The 26,209-nt window shown below is 32.6% G+C and overlaps 1 protein-coding gene across 1 annotated transcript; it reads left to right on the top strand.

The window, feature by feature from the left end:
* Positions 1-414: 414 nt before the first annotated feature.
* LOC117682567 (uncharacterized) lies at positions 415-5,001 on the top strand. Its single transcript, XM_066083246.1, has 3 exons — positions 415-490; positions 2,539-2,772; positions 4,692-5,001. Exons 2-3 carry the CDS (start codon positions 2,545-2,547, stop codon positions 4,824-4,826), a joined length of 363 nt encoding a protein of 120 aa, XP_065939318.1. The 5' UTR covers positions 415-490; positions 2,539-2,544; the 3' UTR covers positions 4,827-5,001.
* The last annotated feature ends 21,208 nt before the right edge of the window (positions 5,002-26,209 follow it).

Genomic DNA, 26,209 nt, shown 5'->3' with positions numbered 1-26,209 from the left:
ACATCCACAAATGATACCTCATTTCTTTATTATATGATGTTCCGACAAAGCTGGTTCAATCGTAACGTTTCCTCAGTATTATTCGTAGATAAGAATGGAAATCAATTTTCAAAAACCACTTGGTGTTGCTGGTGAGAATTACTTTTGATTTGCTTCAAAATATAAATGATGAAAATATACAGGAACATAAGATCACGGTGTTTGTACTATTTCCGAGTAGATTAGACAAATGTTTATTACCTCACTCATCTTATTATAAAAAAAAAATACACGGACATGTAACCCGCATATAAGTTTTCATCTATCTGGTAGTTAAAATATAATTCATGCTTTTAAACTTCGGCCGATTAATTCTTCTCGAAGCATTAACTTTTATAGCTACTATCTACATCAGTTCTAAAGGGATCTAATTAGCGGGTAGGGAAATATTTTTTTTTACTGACGTGGAAATTCCCTTGATAAAATAGTAACGTCGTCCGACTGACTACAGGTATGAGTTCTCTTTCTCTCTTCTTCTCTCTTACTAGTTCGTTCTCTATTAAAAAACAAAAGCACGGTATACATGAACCTGTTATTCTTACAAAAGGGCAACAAAGGTACATGTACCATACATATATTTGTTTATCGGTGTGTTTATCCGCATTTCTTTGGTATTAAAAACTTCTATGACGTCACCCATTGTATTAAGTCAACGTTTATTTTCACTATTCAGTCAGCAGTTGTTTGATATATAAATATCTAACTGATGGTCAATTAGATATTAGAATAAAATTTCAGCAGCAATTTCTTAATTCTAATAGATTTGGGATTATATAAATCACTTCGACAAACACTTTTAGACTTCCTCTTTAAACTAAGAACCATAACTCTCATTTTCATTAGGTTTAACAATATAGGGAAAATTGTCGCACTATGACTTCATAAGGCTCCTAAAAATTTTTAAACAAATCATTGTCTGCTAATTTACGTCAAATTCGGATTTTTCCTTTCTCCTAGCAAGTTTAAAATATAATTCAAACGGTATCCGTGTCTTTTCCGGAACCGTGGACCTCTATATACATTGTATTCATCATCTAAATCTATGTCTGCTCAGTACAGCGGAATGGTCTTACATAACATGCGCACCCGTTCACTATGAAACAAAGTGTGTTTAGTTAGGCTACTGTGTATGGTACTGTGTAAATTATGAATTAGCTAAATGCTTTTGTATTACAGCACAGTTGGATATATGAATAGGTCAATGCTTCTTTGGGGTTCAATGAAGATAATTTGTTGAAGTATGATAAATAACTCGATTGTGTTGAATAGTTTAGAGAAAACATCCCGAAGGCCCGAGGAGGGAATGTTTTCTCGAGCTATTCAACACAATCTCATTATTTATCTTTTACGTTCATGTGCCTACAGGTAATCTCTCGGTGTGGGTGCGGCGTAACCATAGACTTGACTGTATTGATCTGAATGTTGTTTGTCAACAACGTTAGACCTTATGTCTGTATTTTTTCCTTCGCGTGTTCACACATACTTCCTTGTCCTGTTAAGATGCAGATAACATATTTTTGTTGATATTCAGCTCAGTATATGATAAACTACATGTAAAGGAGTTGCCTTAATATAAATTGTATATGTGCAGTGACTTCGAGACGTAATAAGACTTATTAAATGTGCGGATCTAGAACGTTTTATTCCACAAATGGAGGGGATTCCAATGAATAATTGTTTTGTCATGTTGTAAATTTTGAATTTGCCGGGTGTCAATAGATAAAAAGTTTACAACATGACAATATGTTGTAAATTTTGTATTATATATTTACTGCAAAGCGGCAAAAATTTACAATATGACAGTTTGCCATAAGGGAGGGGGAGCCCTATTTTCAGATACATTGTACTTAACTAATTTAGCTACGCGCCTCTAGATCTGCGCATGTCATATGAATTTTAGTAGTAAATATTTACATTTAGCGAATATTCCACTTATATTTGCATAGGAAATCTGCGACGCTCATTTTTTTTATTATTACACTTTGCCTATTCATGCGCCTCTAGCACAAATATAAACGTCTTCATGTGTTTTGAGTATATTTATTTTTGTAAAATAGATAAAACTTTCAATTTTACATACATGTAACCAATTTGTTACGTACTTTTGAAAAAAAATCATTGAATTATATCTACTCTTAAATGAAAAAAAAATTCTTCTCAAAGTTTCTGACACTATAATTTTTGTCGCGGAAGCTAACTAAATAATATATTAATATGGCTGTTCTATGTTTGTTTCATATTCCTGACTAAGAGCGTAAATCATGGCTTCATAGCGGCGATTCACAACATTTCATTCAAATAGACACCTGTAGGAAACTCTAAATATAAGCATTGAATGCTTATTTTCAGATGTCGTCGGTCTTATAACACACCAGCTGTTCAGAAAAATTGAATACAGCGCTGAAGCTAATGCTAACACACTGCTTGGTATGTCATAGTACCGACGATATAAAAAAATCAATGCTTAATTGAAAATTGCATATATACTGATGTTGATAGGAAAAAATGAGTGACATTGATTGTGGAAGTTGTGACTGCGGTAACTGTGACTGCGGCGACTGTGACTGCGGTGACTGTGATTGCGGCGACTGTGATTGCGGCGACGTATGTATCACTGTATTGATTGTATTGACTGTGTATGTTGCTCTGCCGATTGTTGTAAAGATTGTAAATGTGTGGGATTCCACGGTTGCTGTGGAGACGGATCAGGCTGCCATTGTTGTGAATGTAACGGTAAGAGGTTGACGATGAGGATGACCATAATATAGCTGCATTATAAATGACAACGTTTTATCAGGACAGTATCTTTAATCTCTACATATATATGCATATATTTCCATTATTTAACATCGTTAAACATTTATAAAAATTCATAGTCGTTCAATGAAAGCACCTACCTAATCTGTCGGGTTTTAAGCTGGTAGGGAAGACCAAACCTAGTAACTCGAACCCGAAAAATCTTGATAAACGAAAATGTAGGGAAAAATTAGAAACCCACAAAGCATAAATCTTATTTTCTATAGAGGGTTTTTTTCGGTGGTGGATTGCCTTCTTAAAAAATAGTTGAATGTATGTCAACTTTTAGTTCTAGATTTATAAACTCTTGAAATTGTACGCGAGAATATTTTTAAGGGGGGGGGGGGGGTTGTTTGTGATATTTATTTTTCTGTATTTATAAAAAAACAAGCACAGGCTTAGTGTCAGAAAAAAAAATCTTTGGAACTCGCGTGCACATTAATTTACAAATAGTTACCATTATGTTACCATTAAAATGCTTGATAAAATCGATTTATGTATCGCTCACTTATAAAGAGGCTCGTTTCTTAAGTTTTTGGTAATCATTTTGGGTCACCGCTATTCTGAAAATTTTGCATCACATATTAATTCTAGTAATATATTTGTATTTTACAATGCCAAATAAACTATATTGAATGAAATTAGTTTTTTAAAATTACATTGTTACAAAAATTAAGTTAGGGACAATATTTTGTGGCGGATGGTTTTCTAGAAAGAAATGGAAAATTTTCATAACTCACTAGTTATAGAGTACTCTTACTTTAACTTCCTAATTTTCAGCGCAGACCAAACTTCTAGATAGTTTGTGGATTACAATATATTCATGATATTCTGAAAAACATATTTAAACCATATTTTGATATTTCTACTGATATATATTGGCATGTTTAGCTTATTTTTCATAGAATTTGAGAAAAAATTAACTCTAATTTTAGCCTCAAATTTTTGAGATGTGACCCCTACTTATTTTACTTTAAAATGAGACATTGAATGTATGTCTATTTGTATGCAACGTTTTGGAAAGATGACATTACAATAAAAAAAAATTATTTGCGTTATAATTTGATTGCTCCAAAATTTTGTTACATCTGTTGTTGTGTTCATTATGTACTGTTCTTTGAAGACACTAGTAAAACCAAAAAAAATTTACTTTGACTTATATTTTACTTTTCTAGTCACTACATGTGTTCAACTTCATACTGTATTAAAATAATAACTAAATAATTGTTCAAACTATAAATATTTGTTTGATTTCTTCAAATTATTAATTTCTATGTGAAATTTTAGCAAAACATTCTGGTAAATTATTATTTCTGTTTGATGCCCTATATTTCCAAAAAATGGCATGTGTCATGGGTCACAAATAAAATAAATAAACATTTTAGGTCCCCATCTTTATATCTAAGTGGTTTTCGGATGATTGACATTACTATTATTTCAGAAGCCAACCTCCTTAATTAACAGACAGTCGTAGCCAACGGGAGATAGAAAATCCACTATGCAACCCGGAATTGTTCATATTTACGTAGTCAAAGTTTTGAAAGTCCTTTTCTGTTTTAAATCAAAGCGGCTTATTTGTCCCCCTTTTTGACCTGTATACCTCTTATGCATCATCTGATATGAAAATCAATGCGTTGCACAACTTAACCTGCAGATGGATGCAAATTTTCTTACATTTCTAATTTTCCGAAGAAAAACTCTAAATAGTCAGTTTTCTTAAAGAAAGATGGCCAGTAAGGGGAAAGTTTTTAATAAATATTACCGATATTCATTTCCTATTTTTGGTCAGTATTCAACGTTACATAAACATATAACAAATACACCTGTCTAACTGTTATATTGTTCTTTGGTTGCAGGATGTTGCTCTGACGAGGGTGGGGATGATGTTGGTCATCACTTCGCGTCTTATTGGTGGCTTTGTTTCCTCGGTGACTCTTGTGACGGATGTTGCAAGCAACGCAGACGAACACAGTCCCCGGATGTATACGTAGTTAACGCGGCGCCTGTCCTTACACCATCCTCTGTTGTAACTGCCCAACCCCCATCCTATGAAGAGGCCTGTGAAAATGCTGTTATTTCACAACCAATGAACTCTTACAATACTTGACAGGAGTGTTTGTATGTTTTAAACAAGTAATTGACTACTTCTTTTAATTTTCTATTTGTTCATTTTTAAAAGGGTGATATATACTGCAGTTAAGTATATCACACTTTAAGCTGATTCTCAAATGTGCGAATGGGATGACGATAAAGTCTTATTTCCCTCTTTATTTAAATATATAAAAAAAAATTCTGCAATGATATATATGTAATTTTTTTCCTGCAATGGACTGTGACCTTCATAATCCGAATGAATCATCAAAGAAAGCATTGTATCTTTTATATTTACATGTATATCTTTCTTTTAACAAATTGATAAACTTATTTTAAATAAAGTAAAATTAATTAAATTAATTGTAAATGTAAATCAGTACGTTAGCTAAAAAAAATGAGCCAAATCGTCTTCTATGAAAATTTGAATTGACACTATCATGATTATTTCGTGCAGACTGTGATTTTCCTAGGTTGCTAAAGGTTTTGACCAATGAATGAACGAGGAGCATAAATTGAAGTCCTTTCAGTTTCTTCAGAGCTATGAATAACGATCAATTTTCTTAATAAATAGAGGGAGTCATACTTGGTGGATATAAATATATTACTTTAACAAAATCATTTAGTCTCATTCGTCTAAAGGGGTTTTAAAAACCTGTTAAACATATCATTGAATACTTAATGAAAATAAACAAATACCAATGACAACTTATAAATACTATTATTTCAATTTTTTGATATGTCATTAAAAAGACACAACCAGGCATATATTTTCTTGCTAAGTTATACTTATTCTACAACAGCACACTGCATGCGCCCTTACCTATTTTTTTTTCATCAAATGGCCATTAGAGACTTACAAGTAATAGCTTTCCAAAACGCTTGCCTGATTAAACAAAATCATTTAATGGACGCATGCATGTATCAATTAGGCTATCTTATCAGAAATGAATCAACATTTTCGCTGCTGATCATAAATTTATAAATGGAACGTGCTTTAAGACGAAATGCCAGTGTTTTCTTCGATTTAGAACATGTACATAATTATATAGAGAGCTCTATCACTTAAAATTCAATTATTTTATTGATTTAATTTTGTACACATATCATATAAGTGCAGGTGAGCTTGAAAGCTAAAGATTAAATAGTCATTTAAAAAAAATGTATTTGTTATATCAAGATGCAAAATCAACTGAGAGGCATTTTTAAACATATTCAACCATATGAAATATGAAAGGGTATACAAACGCGTAATATTTTTGAATGTGTGTGGGGCAGCTTCATCAAAATCATCTTGACAAGCAATTAAAAACTTTAGGATGAGTTATCGAATTCATGAAAAAACCCTAACTGTAACTTCAATTCAATTAGAATTCCTTATTTGCAGTTTCATTTATTACATGCTCCTACAAAAGAGGAGAGGAGAAGGGGGGGGGGGGCAATCCATGATATTTCCATCTATTATATAAAGTTAAGAAAATTGCCTGCTGCACATAAAGTTGGGAGGGGGAAGCAGCATCCCCACCCAACCCCCGATGCTACGAAGTAAACATACGGTGTGCTCTGGGGTATTCGCATGATTTTAACGGACTCGTCCACTAATCGGCGCGCAAAAACTAGTAATGAGGCATTATGGAACAAAGTCCTGCTTTACCATTCATGCAACGGCCGAGATCTTAATTCATCCATTTGTTTGAATGAACTCATCCATTGGCAGAGATCCATGGGGAGGGGGTCAGATGATTTTTTGACATTTGTGTTGTACATGTAACAGCTGCATACATGTATTCTATACTTTGGATCGGATTTTATGGAAGAAATCTATCGAAACACACTTGATTAGTAATTGTTAAATGTAGTAATGTAAATTTAGTAGAAAACGTGAGTTATGATCCCTTTTCTAGATTAATGAAATCGCCCAACTGAACGAAAACGGGTCACACCCCGCTTTGGCGATTTAGTTCCTCAAGTAACCATTCCAGCTGTATAAATATATATTTGTTTTAATCCAAACTGACTCTTGTAATAATGATAATTTAACACCAATTATTACTTAAATTGTACCGTAATAGACAATATGTTACAACTCCCTCCCCCTTTTCCACCGTTCAAATATGGTGGAATGCTGATCTATTTTCAAATCAGGATTACACACGTGCACTGCATGGAAAACATCCTTTTTACTTGAAAACTCTTGCTCGCTGTTGTTATTACATCCCATATAAAATGTTCATCAATTGTAAATGTAAATGCTGACACCTTAAACATGCAACGGGTAATCTTTTTTGTGAAATATCATGACATTGCTTGCTTCCATTGTCTGCACTGTTTCGGAGAATGCAACTTTCAAACCTTAGATATGCCTGACGTCATGACGTCAGGCAAATACATGCACATATAGATTATACGTAACATATATATTGTAACCATTTGATATAATTCGTTGTAATACATAAAACTGGATTTTTCACAATCGTAGAAATGCATTCATTAGATAAAAAATACATCTGATTCATTTAATTGAGTGTTGACATTTTCATTTTTTTCGGAACCAGAAAGAACAAATGAAATTCATATTACAATTCTATTTAAGCTAACCGTACGTTATACTGAAGAAGAATGATCTAAGACCTCTATAATGAAGCTTAGTTTGATTTCAACAAGTCTTGTGGTGTTTGATACCTTCTATTATTTTTGCTTGGTTTGTTTACCATTACAATGGAAAGAACAAGTAAAAGGTTTGTTATTGTTATTTTTTGAAATATTGTTACCTGTAAAAGGTGTGTATTGTATTGTATTGTGTCTTGTTTTATTAATGTGAGCTCAAATTTATTCATACTTATATTAAAACGCTTGTCATATGAACAAACATTAATTGTAACGTCTCAATATATTTGTCTATATTTGGTTAAATACTTCTCAGTATTTTTGTACATTTACATGAAATATCATTTTTATGTCCTTGATTGCAAGTTGACTGATGATAAAGGATTGTCCAAATCAATTTTGTTTGCCAAATATCTTTATAATTCATTTAAATAAATTTCTATTTGTATATATTCATAAAGATTGTTTTCTTGCAAGGTCTTTTTTTCATACAATTCTTGTGGAAATGTCAAAAACTACATGTATACATGTATTTGTAAACAAAAGATACTTATATACATACTTCTGTATGCATAAAAATATCTCTTTAAGTACTGTGAAGTTTTTGTGTTTTAAAGAACGAATTGTTCAAAGCCTTTTTTGTCTTTCATCTACCCATCTATCTAATTTTGCCTTTATCTTCATATTATTATCAATACATATTAGGATATATTTGAAAAAGAAAGTTATTTTAAACAAGAAGTTGCAAAGATGTGGTCTGAATTAAGTATAATAAAATAAAAAATAACAATAAACCATGACCCATCTCAAAAACCCATAAAACGAAATACAAATACAAAGCAGAGCAACACATACCTCCAAATAGATAGAGGTAGAATCAGGTGCCTATGAGGAGTTAGCATCCTCTGCTGACCGGTCACACCCGCCGTGTGCTCTTTGATGTAATCGGGAAAAATCGGAAAAGTCCGTAGACAATTAGGTGATTAATTATGGTCTAACAATTAGTTCGAAAAACGTCAGTCAGCATGCGACCCAGTGGAAGATTGTATTTGCTGACAAGGTTGTTTTATCGACCATAAAACTTACGTAAAGATGACTTCAAGTGAGACTGTAGATAGTCCTGTTTTATCAACTTGTTTGCCAGTAGCTTCCTTCGTTTTAGAAAATGTTCATACGAAGAGCATGCCCTTGCGTATCGAATCAACTGGGAGACAAAAACACAATATACAGGTGATGAAGATATATTGCTACATAAGAAAGGAAAAGTTGACTATAGAAAAATTGAAGTCATCGCGTTTATCATAAAGTTTTGTTGTTTGGTTACCATCAATGTCCATGTCCAGTAAAATATCCAAATATGAAACAGATGACGCAGACTTTGTGGTATCTTTTATTTCAAGTTCAACGAGATATATCGAGTCGACGTAAGTATGGAGATAACAATTGTTAATTGATAAAACGTCAATATATACGTGAATGTTGAGTTGAAGGCCACAGCGAGTGATTTATCTTTTTCACGTACAAGTTTTTGAATAAATTCTGCTTCATAAGAATACAAAAATAGATCTGCTAAGAATGGGGCACCATTGATACCCATGGTAATTCCAACAGATTGTTGGAAGACTTTATTTCCAAAAAACTAAATAGATGTTGTCTATCAGCATCATCAACTCAAGCATCTTTTTATTGTCAACTTCAGAGTACTTGTGTGTGTGTAATCAGAATGGTTTTTAACAATATAATTTTTAGATTTCCAATGACAAGGTTAGCATTTTTACGACTTCCAATTTTATTGAAGAAAGAACTGTCGATGATATCAAAAAGCCTAGATTTTAATTGTCATTGGGAATAATTGTATAAAGCGTTGAAAATTGTACGTTTTGGTGCTATTGATTTTGGTGAGACTTTGTGACCTCAAAGTTTCTAATAATTCTTTAGAGTTTTTAATATCCACATCTGATTCACACCACTTCTGGAGTATATTGTTGTGCAGTATTCTTGAAGTTTCTCCTTTCCTACTGTAAGACTTTTAGAGAGGAGTAAAGAGAGAGGTTTGGTAGAACATTTACTGGAACACTTTTGTGAAGCTTTGGAATCCAGTACAAATAAGGTAAATCAAATTTATTTTGTGTATTGGGGATATTAAAGATATCCATTACAGATTTATGATTTTGAAGTATTTCCTGCTTGGAAAGGCTGCTATGGGTGTAAGTAGGATTACCATGTGTAGAATCAAAACCTAGTTCTTTGAAAATGCAATTAATATTATGTGCCTTACACAAAAAAATGTTATTACTTGCCTTATCAGCATATATTTTATGCATGAACAATAATCTCTTTTGGAACTTTGATGGGTTTTCACATTTTATGTAGAATAACATTAAGTAGCATTTTGATAAAAAAAACCCTGATTGTTAGAAAAAAAATGTTTTTGAATAGAATAAATAGAACAATGACTTCCTCAAGCAATGGAAGGAGCTGTTTTTATCGTTTTATGATTGATTAAACAATTTTTGAGTGTTATGGAAACACATTTTTAGAGTAAGAATTTTCCTAAATGCAGTTTAATCTCTTTTGAAAAAACTGTCTTGTTTTTCGATGAACAAAAAATGAATATTCATTAAGGATATAATTTAAAAAAGACATATTAAGAGATGACTTCTATTGCTATTAACGTTGTAGCGAAAAAAATCCATATATTTGACCTTTGGAATTTCGGTGCTTTCTTTTATTTTTTGTAAAGAGCTCCTCTTTTAAAGGAGATTAATATGGTATATAAATGGCCAAAACCATCGAGCCCATTGGGCGTCAAACGGAACAGCAGAGAAAAGCAATCGAACATGTTGGTTACAAAAATTGAAAACGAGGAAAACGAAACTTCTAGAACAAACTCAACTACGAAAATGACCGTTATATATAAGAGTGTGATGTTTGCCTGTAATGGTAGTTAATCAGAAGATCCGCTCTTATCCTGTCATCGAGAACAATCACAAGGAGTTCGATGCCCCCTGGTGTTTCTTACGTATTTGCATAGCATTTCTTATAGATAATGCAAAAGAAAATACCAATTATCACACAGACGTCTTCACTGCAACTGAAAAACGGTACAGTTAAATTGAACGTGCTTCCAGCTCATCAAATGGTAGTTTTCCAGGATGTTCAGCGGCCGTCAACAACATACATTTGTAATCTCAAACTACGAAATGCGCCTGGCCTCGATCTCATTTAAAAAACACCTTATTGACAAAAGACATTAGCTCAATCCACGCATTTCAACATTTTATCGTTAAGCATGGTATTGGGCTGCCCCATTATTTCCAAATCAGACATGTGCGAAAGCATTTTAGATCTTCTTTCAATTACAGCAGAGATCGACATTAAAAGAAATTCTTTGGCCGTCTCTGTGAACTCAACACAAAGTACTTTAAAAAGTGTATATTCATCGTCCGTCTGTTATCCTGCCTGTTCATTGCCAGTACTAAGCATTACGGGTTAATTCAGGACATCATGTCCATACTGTTGAAATGCAGTTTATGCCACGTGTTTATTGATTACCTAGAAAGTGGATGGATTTTGCCCAAACAAATCTCAGTTAAAATCAGGGAAATCTTTCGTTATCCCGTTTCACTCTGTCTTTAGGTTTGACCGAATCTAAAGTTCTGTGGGTCATTCCTAATCATATTCATGAAATTATTCTGTTTAAATTCATCGTGAAGCTATAGTTCCTCCAAGATACCCCGCAAGAATCATACTTCTTCTGTGCAAAATCTTTCACGAACGTGTGCACATTACTACAGTCTTCCATGAAACAACCTACCTTGTATCGCAATGCCTTGTGGGAAACTCTGAGGACTTTGACATCTCAGCAGGCGGCGAGTTACCTGGAGACCTGTTACAAAGTAATTTATATTTTATTTCTCTGTGCTAGATACTGGACTACCCTACTTTCGTTCTACGACCCGCCAAAACTACATCTTGTTTGATTTTCGTTTTATAAGAGATGTGGCAGCGACATTTTACAACAGCGCTCTTCTAAATCGACCAGACAGTTGTCGCCCATGTACATAAACTTACAGATGAATGTCCTTTATGTATCAATTTTTTTCACAGATATAGGTGTATTTTCTTGTTGGCTTTGACACTCAAATTTAAAAAAAAATTTACGTAAAGTTACTTTCTTTGATTTTGTATGATGTATTAAACAAATCTTCAGTAGAAGGGAGTAAAGAAATAATGAATGAATTTGTATAATCTATCATATTGTCATGACTTAGATCTGATTCTGCAGGGAAAATTAAGATGATACAAAGAAAACCAGCAAAGAGCAATACTATTTGGTTATTATGTGGCACAAATGAAATTAAGACACGACATTGTCAAATCTATATCTTACTGAACACTGTGCACAGCTTTTTAAAAAATTAACTTTTAATGGCTTTGATATGGTAGTCAACTGTTCAATACTCATTGAAATTGTCCTGGCTTGAAAGGTTTTCTTATATCGTTTATTGATTGAGCTGAAGTATTGTGACAATACTATTTCGCAAATATAAATAATTTCAATTCTGTTTCTATTTATTGATTTAAATTTAGTTTATAATTATCCCCCTAACCCTAAAACAATATTTTATGATTCATACAAATACATGTATATGTTTATACAGTTATATGTACATGTATATATAGTTATTTCATTGAACCATTCATTTACCTGGACAGTAACATTATAGACCGGGTCCGAATTTTCTTTTACAAATGGGGGAGGGGGTGCCGGTAGAGGACATGTATTGCTTATGCAATACTCTCTAAATACTTTCTTTGTAAATGCAATCACAAGTAAACTTAGATAGGCAGGTCATACATATCTAGTGAAAAATGAAATAATGTACAGCGAACAAACTCATTTACCCCTCAATGATAAGGGGTATATCTAAAGCCTGATCGGAACTTTTTAAAATCTATATTTCTATTTGCCTTATTGCGTGGACCCTGAGGTCCACGCAGAAAATATATAAGCGAGGTTAAACCGGATGCTATGGGGAAAATTCAGCCTGCGCATGAGCTAGCCTGGTTCCTGTGCGTAATGGGTAGCTCAGGGAACCAGGCTAGCACAAGTTTATCTGAATCGGGATCGGGATTCCGTGCCATATGACACATAAGTTCAAAGGCGCTGTAATATTGTAAAGTTGTCGGTAAACAGTACAGAAACAAGGTATTCCTTTTAAAGAAATGATTGGTATGTGATATGAACTATCTGTATTATGAAATATGTTAATGTTATGCCGAAACTACAACATGCATCAAATAGCATAATTTGCAATGTTTTGTTGTTTTCCGAATACACATGTAACTTAACTTTACATTTATAAAGTAGGCGAGGCTAGAGAACTTCCCGATTAAATTTTTTAAGCATTTAAGTATGATTGAATAATTATGTCACTATAAAAGTTTAAATCTCAAGAAAAATGCATCAAAATGTGAAATTTTTTCATTTACACAAAGCTGTCACTGCATAGTTAATAAAGTAAAGCGAATCTTAATGTGTGTGCAAATAGCAGAATTCACCGAATGCCTGATACCATACATGCAAACTTCATTCATAGATAAATCATAATTATTTTAGAAGTATGAATCCTTTAAATTCTGAGATGAAAAGTCAGGGCTATACATGCATGTATACGCAATACAACGTACAAATTAAGTGGTTAAAAGCAGAGGGCTAGATTCTGTGGAATGTCTGATAATTTTAAGGCTTTCACGTTTTCGTTGGAAACACATGCAAATGGTCCACGTATTGTAGTCCTTTTTTAAAGGACAGCAACTTGTAAATGCCTTATTAGTGGTATATTTAATTTTGAACCCCAAAAAACAATAAACAAAAACAAAATCAAAACAAAACAAAAACTGATACATCAAATTTTAGAAAATGAACGCCTGGCTTTTGAGACAATTCACTTCTGTATTAGAAAATTTCGTTGTAAAAAAACAAGATAGCAAAAGTTTTAGATAAATCAAAAAGCGCTTCTGTTCTCTTAAACCATGCATAATTATGGACATTTAAAGACACGGAACACTACATATTATCATACACGTCAACTTAATCTTTTTGACTGCTTGTAAAAGAAAATGAATTGAATGAAAGTGTTTCGAAATATTTTGATCAATGCAAATATTTACGAAACATTCATTTGTGTGGCCATCGCAATTGATATATAAATGTAAAAATAATTCAGTCGCGTTCACTACTGGCTCTAAAAAGTACTGAAAGTGCCATTTTTTACTGATAATTTCTGATATTTACTGATATTGTACTGTTAGTGCTGAGAATTGCTGATATTTACTAATAATTTTACTGCTGTTACTGATAATTGCTGTTGGTTCTGATATTTACTGATATTTACTGATGCTTTTGCTGTGAGCTCTGATAATTACTGATATTTACTGAGATTTACTGTTGGTACTGAGAATTGCTAATAATTACTGAGAATATTTTAAGGCCCAAAACATTGTCTTTTAATTATTAAATAACATATTTCAGATTTAACACAATTTATTTAATTATATATTCCTAAGTTTTATTTATTTGATATTAAGCTTCTTTTGAACTTCGGAAACTCACAGATCACATTTTAGACAATATTAGAAAGCCGGTCAAAAATTGGTACTTAAACTTAAGGCAGACTCCACAAAAATTTTAATTTCTAAATGCGGTGGACATTTTTTTTTCAACAATGAAAAACCCCATAATTCTTATCATGATTATTTTTCTTTTCAAAATAGAGAGATACCCGGTCAGGACTTTATAATGTCTTTGAGGTTTACTTCACAGAAAGATTAGCGAGGCAGTATCTGTGTATAGTATACATACTTTCAGCAGATCAAGAGGTTTGAATGTCGCAATTCAACCTTGTAAATTGTCAGTCTGGCATGCACCTTGTGTATGACATTACCTTATATCCGTATACAGGAATCCATGATCTTGAGAATATTTATTCAAAGAGAAAAGGATTATTTTTATTGACAACAATATAAATAACGTATTAGAATGATTTTCATATTCATCATCTTATTTGTTCCGCATTCAATTGATTCAAAAAAGTTGGATAAATAATCTCTCTCTCTCTCTCTCTCTCTCTCTCTCTCTCTCTCTCTCTCTCTCTCTCCTACCATTTGCTGAAATCAAAATAGGTAACAATCGGCGAAGAATATTTTTTGGTCCGACCTTTCACTCTTTCTCTTTTAATACATATGTAATATATCTTCTGTTGCACGGCTAAGTAATGTTGTCATGATCTAGTTCTATTATTGTAAATCTGCCCAACCTGTTCTCTCATTCTCTCTCTCTCTCTCTCTCTTGCTCGCATATATTACCTAGTCCTAAAATTTGAGTTTCCGAGTCAAAATGGCATAACGGCATTAGCACGATAAAGTTCTATTTCATCATCACAACCGCCATTTCAAACACAAATTTCGAGTGCAAACTTTTCTAAGACTACAAAGAACACCAGCTTAATATAGTGAAAAAGTGTTACGGCTTATCATGCTTTAATTCTCTCTCTCTCTCTCTCTCTCTCTCTCTCTCTCTCTCTCTCTCTCTCTCTCTCTCTCTCAGATAATCTATTATAACGTACTTTGAGGCGTCAATGCAGACAGGCATAAGCATGATTATGTCCCATTACAGTATCATAAACACCGATTGCAACAGCGATTTGAATGAACCCCCCCCTCTCTCTCTCTTTCTCTCTCTCTCTCTCTCTCTCTCTCTCTCTCTCTCTCTCTCTCTCTCTCTCTCTCTCTCTCTCTCTCTCTCTCTCATTAATACTTTATTCATGCACTTGTATGCGGTTATATGACCAGCGGCTATATAATTTTGAAAATAAGACACACAATTTAACTGATTTTCCTTAATCTATGAACACTTAGATATTTAATCTCCACGCCTAAAAGCAAGCAGAAAAAGATAGGTAAAGTTAGCTACTAGTAACTGGCTACTAGTAACTGGCTACGAGAAGTAAGAAAACCTAGCTACTAGTAACTGGCTACGAGATAAAATCAAAGTTGGCTACTCGTAACTGGCTACTAGTAACTGGTTTCAAGAAGTAAGAAAAGCTAGCTACTAGTAACTGGCTACGAGATGAAAGAAACTTGGCTTCTAGTTACTTGTTACTGTTCATGTGAGAACACATACCTAGGATTTTTATCTGTGTTCTTAAGATGTACATTGCACTATATCACTGTCAATTGTCAATACATCTCAAGTAGCTGTATATTTAAATTGAAGATATATGCCAGACTTGCTAATATCAACATTATGTCAAGTCATCCACATAATATTACGACACAATTACTCAGATATCCCTCTGTATGTAGTCAGCTACTTGTGAATTTTGTTACAAATATCTTTATTTTTTAGCGGTTTTGTCAATATATCTCAAGTAGCTGTATATCTAAATTGAAGATATATGCCCGACATGCTAATAACAACATTCTGTCAAGTCATTCACATAATATTACGACACACTTACTCAGATATCTTTACTTATGTAGTCAGCTACTTGTGCATTTTGTTACAAATATTCGTATATTTTGGCGGTTTTGTCAATATATCTCAAGTAGCTGTATATTTGAATTGAAGATATATGCCAGATATTGTGTTATCAACACTCCTTTAAGTCTTCCACGTAATATTACGAAACAATTACTCAGATATCGCTCTTTGTGTGGTCAGCTACTTGCGCATTTTGTTACAAATTTCCTTATATTTTGGCGGTTTTGTCAATATATTGCAAGTAGCTGTATATTTAAACTGAAGATATATGCCAGACATGCTATTATCGACATTTCTTCAAGTCATCCACATAATATTACGACACAATTACTGAAATATCTCTCTTTACGTGGTCAGCTACTTGTGCATTTTGTTACAAATATCGTTATTTTTTACGGTTTTGTCAATATATTGCAAGTAGCTGTATATTTAGATTGAAGATATATGCAAGATATGCTATTATCAACATTCCTTCAAGTCATCCAAATAATATTTCGACACAATTACTCAGATATCGCTCTTTATGTGGTCAGCTACTTGCGCATTTTGTGACTAATATCCTTATATTTTGACGGTTTTGTCAATATATTGCAAGTAGCTGTATATTTAATTGGAAGATATATGCCTGACATGCTATTATCAACATTCCTTCAAGTCATCCACATAATATTACGACACAATTTCTCAGATATCTCTCTTTATATAGTCAGCTACTTGTGCATTTTGTTACAAATATCGTTATTGTTTGACGGTTTTGTCAATATATTGCACGTAGCTGTATATTTAGATTGAAGATATATGCCAGATATGCTCTTATCAACATTCCTTCAAGTCATCCACATAATATTACGACATAATTACTCAGATATCGCTCTTTTTAATTGGTCAGCTACTTGCGCATTTTGTGACAAATATCCTTATATTTTGACGGTTTTGTCAATATATTGCAAGTTGCTGTATATTTAAACTGAAGATATATGCCAGACATGCTATTATCAACATTCCTTCAAGTCATCCACATAATATTACGACACAATTTCTCAGATATCTCTCTTTATGTAGTCAGCTACTTGTGCGTTTTGTTACAAATATCGTTATTTTTTGGTAGTTTTGTCAATATATCACAAGTAGCTGTATATTTAAATTGAAGATATATGCCAGACATGCTATTGTCGACCTTCCTTCAAGTCATCCACATAATAATACGACACAATTACTCAGATATCGCTCTTCATGTGGTCAGCTACTTGCGCATTTTGTGACAAATATCCTTATATTTTGACGGTTTTGTCAATATATCTCAAGTAGCTGTATATTTGAACTGTAGATATATGCCAGATATGCTATTATAAACATTCCTTCAAGTCATCCACATAATATTACGACACAATTACTCAGATATCTTTTTTTTATGTAGTCAGCTACTTGTGCATTTCGTTACAAATATCTTTATTTTCTAGCGGTTTTGTCAATATATTGCAAGTAGCTGTATATTTAAATTGAAGATATATGCCAGACATGCTATTATAAATATTCCTTCAAGTCATCCACATAATATTACGACACAATTACTCAGATATCGCTCTTCATGTGGTCAGCTATTTGCGCATTTTGTGACAAATATCCTTATATTTTGACGGTTTTGTCACTATATTGCAAGAAGCTGTATATTTATAATAAAGATATATGCCAGATATGCTATTATAAACATTCCTTTAAGTCATCCACATAATATTTCGACACAATTACTCAGATATCGCTCTTAATGTGGTCAGCTACTTGCGCATTTTGTGACAAATATCCTTATATTTTGACGGTTTTGTCAATATATTGCAAGTAGCTGTATATTTAAACTGAAGACATGCTATTATAAACTTTCCTTCAAGTCATTCACATAATATTACGACACAATTACTTAGATATCCCTCTGTACGTAGTCAGCTACTTGTGCATTTGCTTCAAATATCCTTATATTTTTGGCGGTTTTGTCAATATATATCTCTCTCTCTCTCTCTCTCTCTCTCTCTCTCTCTCTCTCTCAGATAATCTATTATAACGTACTTTGAGGCGTCAATGCAGACAGGCATAAGCATGATTATGTCCCATTACAGTATCATAAACACCGATTGCAACAGCGATTTGAATGAACCCCCCCTCTCTCTCTCTCTTTTTCTCTCTCTCTCTCTCTCTCTCTCTCTCTCTCATTAATACTTTATTCATGCACTTGTATGCGGTTATATGACCAGCGGCTATATAATTTTGAAAATAAGACACACAATTTAACTGATTTTCCTTAATCTATGAACACTTAGATATTTAATCTCCACGCCTAAAAGCAAGCAGAAAAAGATAGGTAAAGTTAGCTACTAGTAACTGGCTACTAGTAACTGGCTACGAGAAGTAAGAAAACCTAGCTACTAGTAACTGGCTACGAGATAAAATCAAAGTTGGCTACTCGTAACTGGCTACTAGTAACTGGTTTCAAGAAGTAAGAAAAGCTAGCTACTAGTAACTGGCTACGAGATGAAAGAAACTTGGCTGCTAGTTACTTGTTACTGTTCATGTGAGAACACATACCTAGCATTTTTATCTGTGTTCTTAAGATGTACATTGCACTTGTCAATATATCTCAAGTAGCTGTATATTTAAATTGAAGATATATGCCAGACTTGCTAATATCAACATTATGTCAAGTCATCCACATAATATTACGACACAATTACTCAGATATCCCTCTGTATGTAGTCAGCTACTTGTGAATTTTGTTACAAATATCTTTATTTTTTAGCGGTTTTGTCAATATATCTCAAGTAGCTGTATATCTAAATTGAAGATATATGCCTGACATGCTAATAACAACATTCTGTCAAGTCATTCACATAATATTACGACACACTTACTCAGATATCTTTACTTATGTAGTCAGCTACTTGTGCATTTTGTTACAAATATTCGTATATTTTGGCGGTTTTGTCAATATATCTCAAGTAGCTGTATATTTGAATTGAAGATATATGCCAGATATTGTGTTATCAACACTCCTTTAAGTCTTCCACGTAATATTACGAAACAATTACTCAGATATCGCTCTTTGTGTGGTCAGCTACTTGCGCATTTTGTTACAAATTTCCTTATATTTTGGCGGTTTTGTCAATATATTGCAAGTAGCTGTATATTTAAACTGAAGATATATGCCAGACATGCTATTATCGACATTTCTTCAAGTCATCCACATAATATTACGACACAATTACTGAAATATCTCTCTTTACGTGGTCAGCTACTTGTGCATTTTGTTACAAATATCGTTATTTTTTACGGTTTTGTCAATATGTTGCAAGTAGCTGTATATTTAGATTGAAGATATATGCAAGATATGCTATTATCAACATTCCTTCAAGTCATCCAAATAATATTTCGACACAATTACTCAGATATCGCTCTTTTTAATTGGTCAGCTACTTGCGCATTTTGTGACTAATATCCTTATATTTTGACGGTTTTGTCAATATATTGCAAGTAGCTGTATATTTAATTGGAAGATATATGCCTGACATGCTATTATCAACATTCCTTCAAGTCATCCACATAATATTACGACACAATTTCTCAGATATCTCTCTTTATGTAGTCAGCTACTTGTGCATTTTGTTACAAATATCGTTATTGTTTGACGGTTTTGTCAATATATTGCACGTAGCTGTATATTTAGATTGAAGATATATGCCAGATATGCTCTTATCAACATTCCTTCAAGTCATCCACATAATATTACGACATAATTACTCAGATATCGCTCTTTTTAATTGGTCAGCTACTTGCGCATTTTGTGACAAATATCCTTATATTTTGACGGTTTTGTCAATATATTGCAAGTTGCTGTATATTTAAACTGAAGATATATGCCAGACATGCTATTATCAACATTCCTTCAAGTCATCCACATAATATTACGACACAATTTCTCAGATATCTCTCTTTATGTAGTCAGCTACTTGTGCGTTTTGTTACAAATATCGTTATTTTTTGGTAGTTTTGTCAATATATCACAAGTAGCTGTATATTTAAATTGAAGATATATGCCAGACATGCTATTGTCGACCTTCCTTCAAGTCATCCACATAATAATACGACACAATTACTCAGATATCGCTCTTCATGTGGTCAGCTACTTGCGCATTTTGTGACAAATATCCTTATATTTTGACGGTTTTGTCAATATATCTCAAGTAGCTGTATATTTGAACTGTAGATATATGCCAGATATGCTATTATAAACATTCCTTCAAGTCATCCACATAATATTACGACACAATTACTCAGATATCTTTTTTTTATGTAGTCAGCTACTTGTGCATTTCGTTACAAATATCTTTATTTTCTAGCGGTTTTGTCAATATATTGCAAGTAGCTGTATATTTAAATTGAAGATATATGCCAGACATGCTATTATAAATATTCCTTCAAGTCATCCACATAATATTACGACACAATTACTCAGATATCGCTCTTCATGTGGTCAGCTATTTGCGCATTTTGTGACAAATATCCTTATATTTTGACGGTTTTGTCACTATATTGCAAGAAGCTGTATATTTATAATAAAGATATATGCCAGATATGCTATTATAAACATTCCTTTAAGTCATCCACATAATATTTCGACACAATTACTCAGATATCGCTCTTAATGTTGTCAGCTACTTGCGCATTTTGTGACAAATATCCTTATATTTTGACGGTTTTGTCAATATATTGCAAGTAGCTGTATATTTAAACTGAAGATATATGCCAGACATGCTATTATAAACTTTCCTTCAAGTCATTCACATAATATTACGACACAATTACTTAGATATCCCTCTGTACGTAGTCAGCTACTTGTGCATTTGCTTCAAATATCCTTATATTTTTGGCGGTTTTGTCAATATATCTCAAGTATCTGTATATTTAAATTGAAGATTTATGCCAGACATGCTATTATAAACATTCCTTCAAGTCATCCACATAATATTACGACACAATTTCTCAGATATCTCTCTTAATGTAGTCAGCTACTTGTGCATTTCGTTACGAATATCTTTATCTTTTGGCGGGGTTGTCAATATATCTCAAGTAGCTGTATATTTAAATTTAAGATGTATCCCAGACATGCTATTATAAACATTCCTTCAACTCATCCACATAATATTACGACACAATTACTCAGATATCGCTCTTCATGTGGTCAGCTACTTGCGCATTTTGTGACAATTATCCTTAAATTTTGACGGTTTTGTCAATATATTGCAAGTAGCTGTATATTTAAACTGAAGATATATGCCAGATATGCTATTATAAACATTCCTTCGAGTCATCCACATAATATTACGACACAATTACTCAGATATCTCTCTTTATGTAGTCAGCTACTTGTGCATTTTGTTACAAATATCTTTATTTTCTAGCGGTTTTGTCAATATATCTCAAGTAGCTGTATATTTAAATTGAAGATATATGCCAGACATGCTATTATAAACATTCCTTCAAGTCATCCACATAATATTACGACACAATTTCTCAGATATCTCTCTTTATGTAGTCAGCTACTTGTGCGTTTTGTTACAAATATCGTTATTTTTTTGGTAGTTTTGTCAATATATCACAAGTAGCTGTATATTTAAATTGAAGATGACTTGAAGGAATGTTTATAATAGCATGTCTGGCATACATCTTAAATTTAAATATACAGCTACTTGAGATATATTGACAAAACCGCCAAAATATAAGGATATTTGTAGCAAATGCACAAGTAACTGACTACATAAAGAGGGATATCTGAGTAATTGTGTCGTAATATTATGTGGATAACTTGAAGGAATGTTTATATAGCATGTCTGGCATATATCTTCCAAATAAATATACAGCTACTTGAGATATATTGACAAAACCGCCAAAATATAAGGATATTTGTAGCAAATGCACAAGTAGCTGACTACATAAAGAGGGATATCTGAGTAATTGTGTCGTAATATTATGTGGTGACTTGAAGGAATGTTTATAATAGCATGTCTGGCATATATCTTCAATTTAAATATACAGCTTCTTGCAATATATTGACAAAACCACCAAAAAATAACGATATTTGTAACAAAATGCACAAGTAGCTGACTTCATAAAGAGAGATATCTGAGTAATTGTGTCGTAATATTATGTGGATGACTTGAAGGAATGTTTATAATAGCATGTCTGGCATATATCTTCAATTTGAATATACAGCTTCTTGAGATATATTGACAAAACCGCCAAAATATAAGGATATTTGTTACAAATGCACAAGTAGCTGACTACATAAAAAGGGATATCTAAGCAATTGTGTTGTGATATTATGTGGATGACTTTAAGGAATGTTTATATAGCATGTCTGGCATATATCTTCAATTTAAATATACAGCTACTTGTGATATTTTGACGAAACCACCATAAAATAACGATATTTGTAACAAAATGCACAAGTAGCTGACTACATAAAGAGAGATATCTGAGTAATTGTGTCGTAATATTATGTGGATGACTTGAAGGAATGTTGATAATAGCATGTCTGGCATACATCTTCAATTTAAATATACAGATACTTGAGATAAATTGACAACCCCGACAAAAAATTAAGATATTTGTAACGAAATGCACAAGTAGCTCACGACATAAAGAGAGATATCTGAGTAATCGTGTCGTAATATTATGTGGATGACTTGAAGGAATGTTGATAATAGCTGACCACATGAAGAGCGATATCTGAGTAATTGTGTCGTAATATTATGTGGATGACTTGAAGGAATGTTTATAATAGCATGTGTGGCATATACCTGAAATTTAGATATACAGCTACTTGTGATATATTGACAAATCCACCAAAAATAACGATATTTGTAACAAAATGCGCAAGTAGCTGACCACATAAAGAGCGATATCTGAGTAATTGTGTCGAAATATTATGTGGATGACTTGAAGGAATGTTTATAATAGCATGTCTGGCATATATCTTCCAATTAAGTATATAGCTACTTGAGATATATTGACAAAACCGCCAAAATATAAGGATATCTGTAGGAAATGCACAAGTATCTGACTACATAAAGAGGGATATCTGAGTAATTGTGTCGTAATATTATGTGGATGACTTGAAGGAATGTTGATAATAGCATGTCTGGCATATATCTTCCAATTAAATATACAGCTACTTGAGATATATTGACAAAACCGCCAAAATATAAGGATATTTGTAGCAAATGCACAAGTAGCTGACTACATAAAGAGCGATATCTGAGTAATTGTGTCGTAATATTATGTGGATGACTTGAAGGAATGTTTATATAGCATGTCTGGCATATATCTTCAATTTAAATATACAGCTACTTGCAATATATTGACAAAACCACCAAAAAATAACGATATTTGTAACAAAATGCACAAGTAGCTGACTACATAAAGAGAGATATCTGAGAAATTGTGTCGTAATATTATGTGGATGACTTGAGGGAATGTTGTTTAAACATGTCAGGCATATATCTTCAGTTTAAATATACAGCTACTTGCAATATATTGACAAAACCGTCAAAATATAAGGATATTTGTCACAAAATGCGCAAGTAGCTGACCACATAAAGAGCGATATCTGAGTAATTGTGTCGTAATATTATGTGGATGACTTAAAGGAGTGTTGATAATACAATATCTGGCATATATCTTCAATTTAAATATACAGCTACTTTAGATATATTGACAATCCAGACACAAAATAAAGATATTTGTAACAAAATGCACAAGTAGCTGACTACATAAAGAGAGATATCTGAGAAATTGAGGCGTAATATTATGTGGATGACTTGAAGGAATGTTGATAATAGCATATCTGGCAAAATTCTTCAATTTAAATATACAGCTACTTGAGATATATTGACAAAACCGCCAAAATATACGAATATTTGTAACAAAAGGCACAAGTAGCTGACTACATAAGTAGAGATATCTGAGAAAGTGTGTCGTAATATTATGTGAATGACTTGACAGAATGTTGATATTAGCATGTCGGGCATATATCTTCAATTTAAATATACAGCTACTTGAGATATATTGACAAAACCGCTAAAAAATAAAGATATTTGTAACAAAATTCACAAGTAGCTGACTACATACAGAGGGATATCTGAGTAATTGTGTCGTAATATTATGTGGATGACCTGACATAATGTTGATATTAGCAAGTCTGGCATATATCTTCAATTTAAATATACAGCTACTTGAGATATACTGACATATGACAGTGATATAGTGCAATGTACATCTTAAGAACACAAATAAAAATCCCAGGTATGTGTTCTCACATGAACAGTAACAAGTAACTAGAAGCCAAGTTTCTTTCATCTCGTAGCCAGTTACTAGTAGCTAGGTTTTCTTACTTCTCGTAGCCAGTTACTAGTAGCCAGTTACTAGTAGCTCACTTTACCTATCTAGCAGAAAAAATATTTTGTATGTCTGGGATTAAGAAAAACCTCAGAACTAACAGAGAGCACTCAGACTATACACACGACAGGGTGACCACGGCAAGGTGTGAAAATTGACCACCTGTGTATATGTCTGGCAGTCGCTGAAAAGATTCTTTTGTATGTCTTGGATCAAGAAAACCCTCAGAACTAACATACAGCGCTCAGAATATATACACGACAGAGTGACCGTGGCAAGGTGTGAAAATTGACCACCTGTGTATATGTCTTGCAGCCTCAGAATAAACAAATATAAATGGCCGGGAAATACAATGTGAAACAAAAGTGTTTGATTTTATTTTGAAAACAAAATTGGTGATTATGGCCGGGATAAAAACATCTTTAGTTTATAATTATAAATATTTAACACGGTTCAATTAAAGAGTTGATCGCTCAAAATTTAGAATCATTAAATAGATGTTTATCAATTACATAAAGTGGTTAAAATCTTTATAATTTTTTTTACTATGGATTGTTCTATATATACAATGTAACACTGTAGTATCGAGTGGATTGGCGCACGGGGATGGGATATATAGCAATTCTGCAATTTCTACATTCATTTATTTATGTGCTGAATTGTGTTAATCAGCTAAAATAAAACTTAGAACAAGAACAAACAGAAAAAAATATGCATTGAAATAAATAAGCAGATTATAAGAAGAATAATCAAATCTAATTTTTGTGGTTGTAAAAAAGAAGTTACTGTTGATAAAACTTTAGTTAGATCTTACATATTTCTTTTAAAAAAAATGCCCAGTATTTGTTTACCGATAATTTTAAATAAATAAAATTTGCATGTTACAGTAATTAAAATTAATCTCTTAAAAATTCCCTGCCTGTAATTCTCAGTAATTATCAGCAATTCTCAGTACCAACAGTAAATCTCAGTAAATATCAGTAATTATCAGAGCTCACAGCAAAAGCATCAGTAAATATCAGTAAATATCAGAACCAACAGCAATTATCAGTAACATCAGTAAAATTATCAGTAAATATCAGTAGTGGTTGGAACAATCATTTTATTTTCTTTAAATTTATAGTGAGCATCGTGTAATGAAAATGTTTTTTCCTTTAAATTCAATCATGAAAAAGACCTCACATTGATAATACATACTATTACTAATTAGGTTAGTTACTGACTCACTACGAAAATATATTGGGTTGATCAATCTCATAGGTGGCGAGGCGAGGACTATCATATTTATTCACAAATAGCGATGATCTACGCAAAGCCATGCACAAGATGCCTAACATCTCATCCAATTTAACTCATTTAAACTCTTCAAAATTTTCAGTTTCACCTTTCAAATACTCTTTCAAAATCTTTGCTTCACCCATGTTTACGTACATTGTTTTGTTGATATTTAATTTTAAATGTTTTGTCTCTTTTCTCTGCAGAGATTTGAGCAAATTTCGACACTCCCATTTTGTTCTGCTCCATACAAAACAATGTGACGTCAATATTCTAAGGACAACTACTCGAATTTTAAAGAATTTTAATGGCAACTACTCCAAATACTTTAAGAACGTACGGCATGAAGTTTATGTATAAAATACTATGAAATGTCGAAATGAGTAAGCGAAGCGTCGCCAATGATAGAGA

The sequence above is a fragment of the Magallana gigas genome, chromosome 4 (assembly GCF_963853765.1).
Source record: "Magallana gigas chromosome 4, xbMagGiga1.1, whole genome shotgun sequence".
Classification (NCBI taxonomy): domain Eukaryota; kingdom Metazoa; phylum Mollusca; class Bivalvia; order Ostreida; family Ostreidae; genus Magallana; species Magallana gigas.
The sequence above is the reverse complement of the archived record's forward strand: the minus strand, read 5'-3'. Positions and strand labels throughout refer to the sequence as shown.

Coding starts and splice junctions, on each gene's coding strand:
- LOC117682567 (XM_066083246.1), top strand. CDS start 2,545: ATGAGTGACATTGATTGTGGAAGTTGTGACTGCGGTAACTGTGACTGC. Junction 2,773..4,691: donor CCATTGTTGTGAATGTAACG/GTAAGAGGTTGA, acceptor CTTTGGTTGCAG/GATGTTGCTCTGACGAGGGT.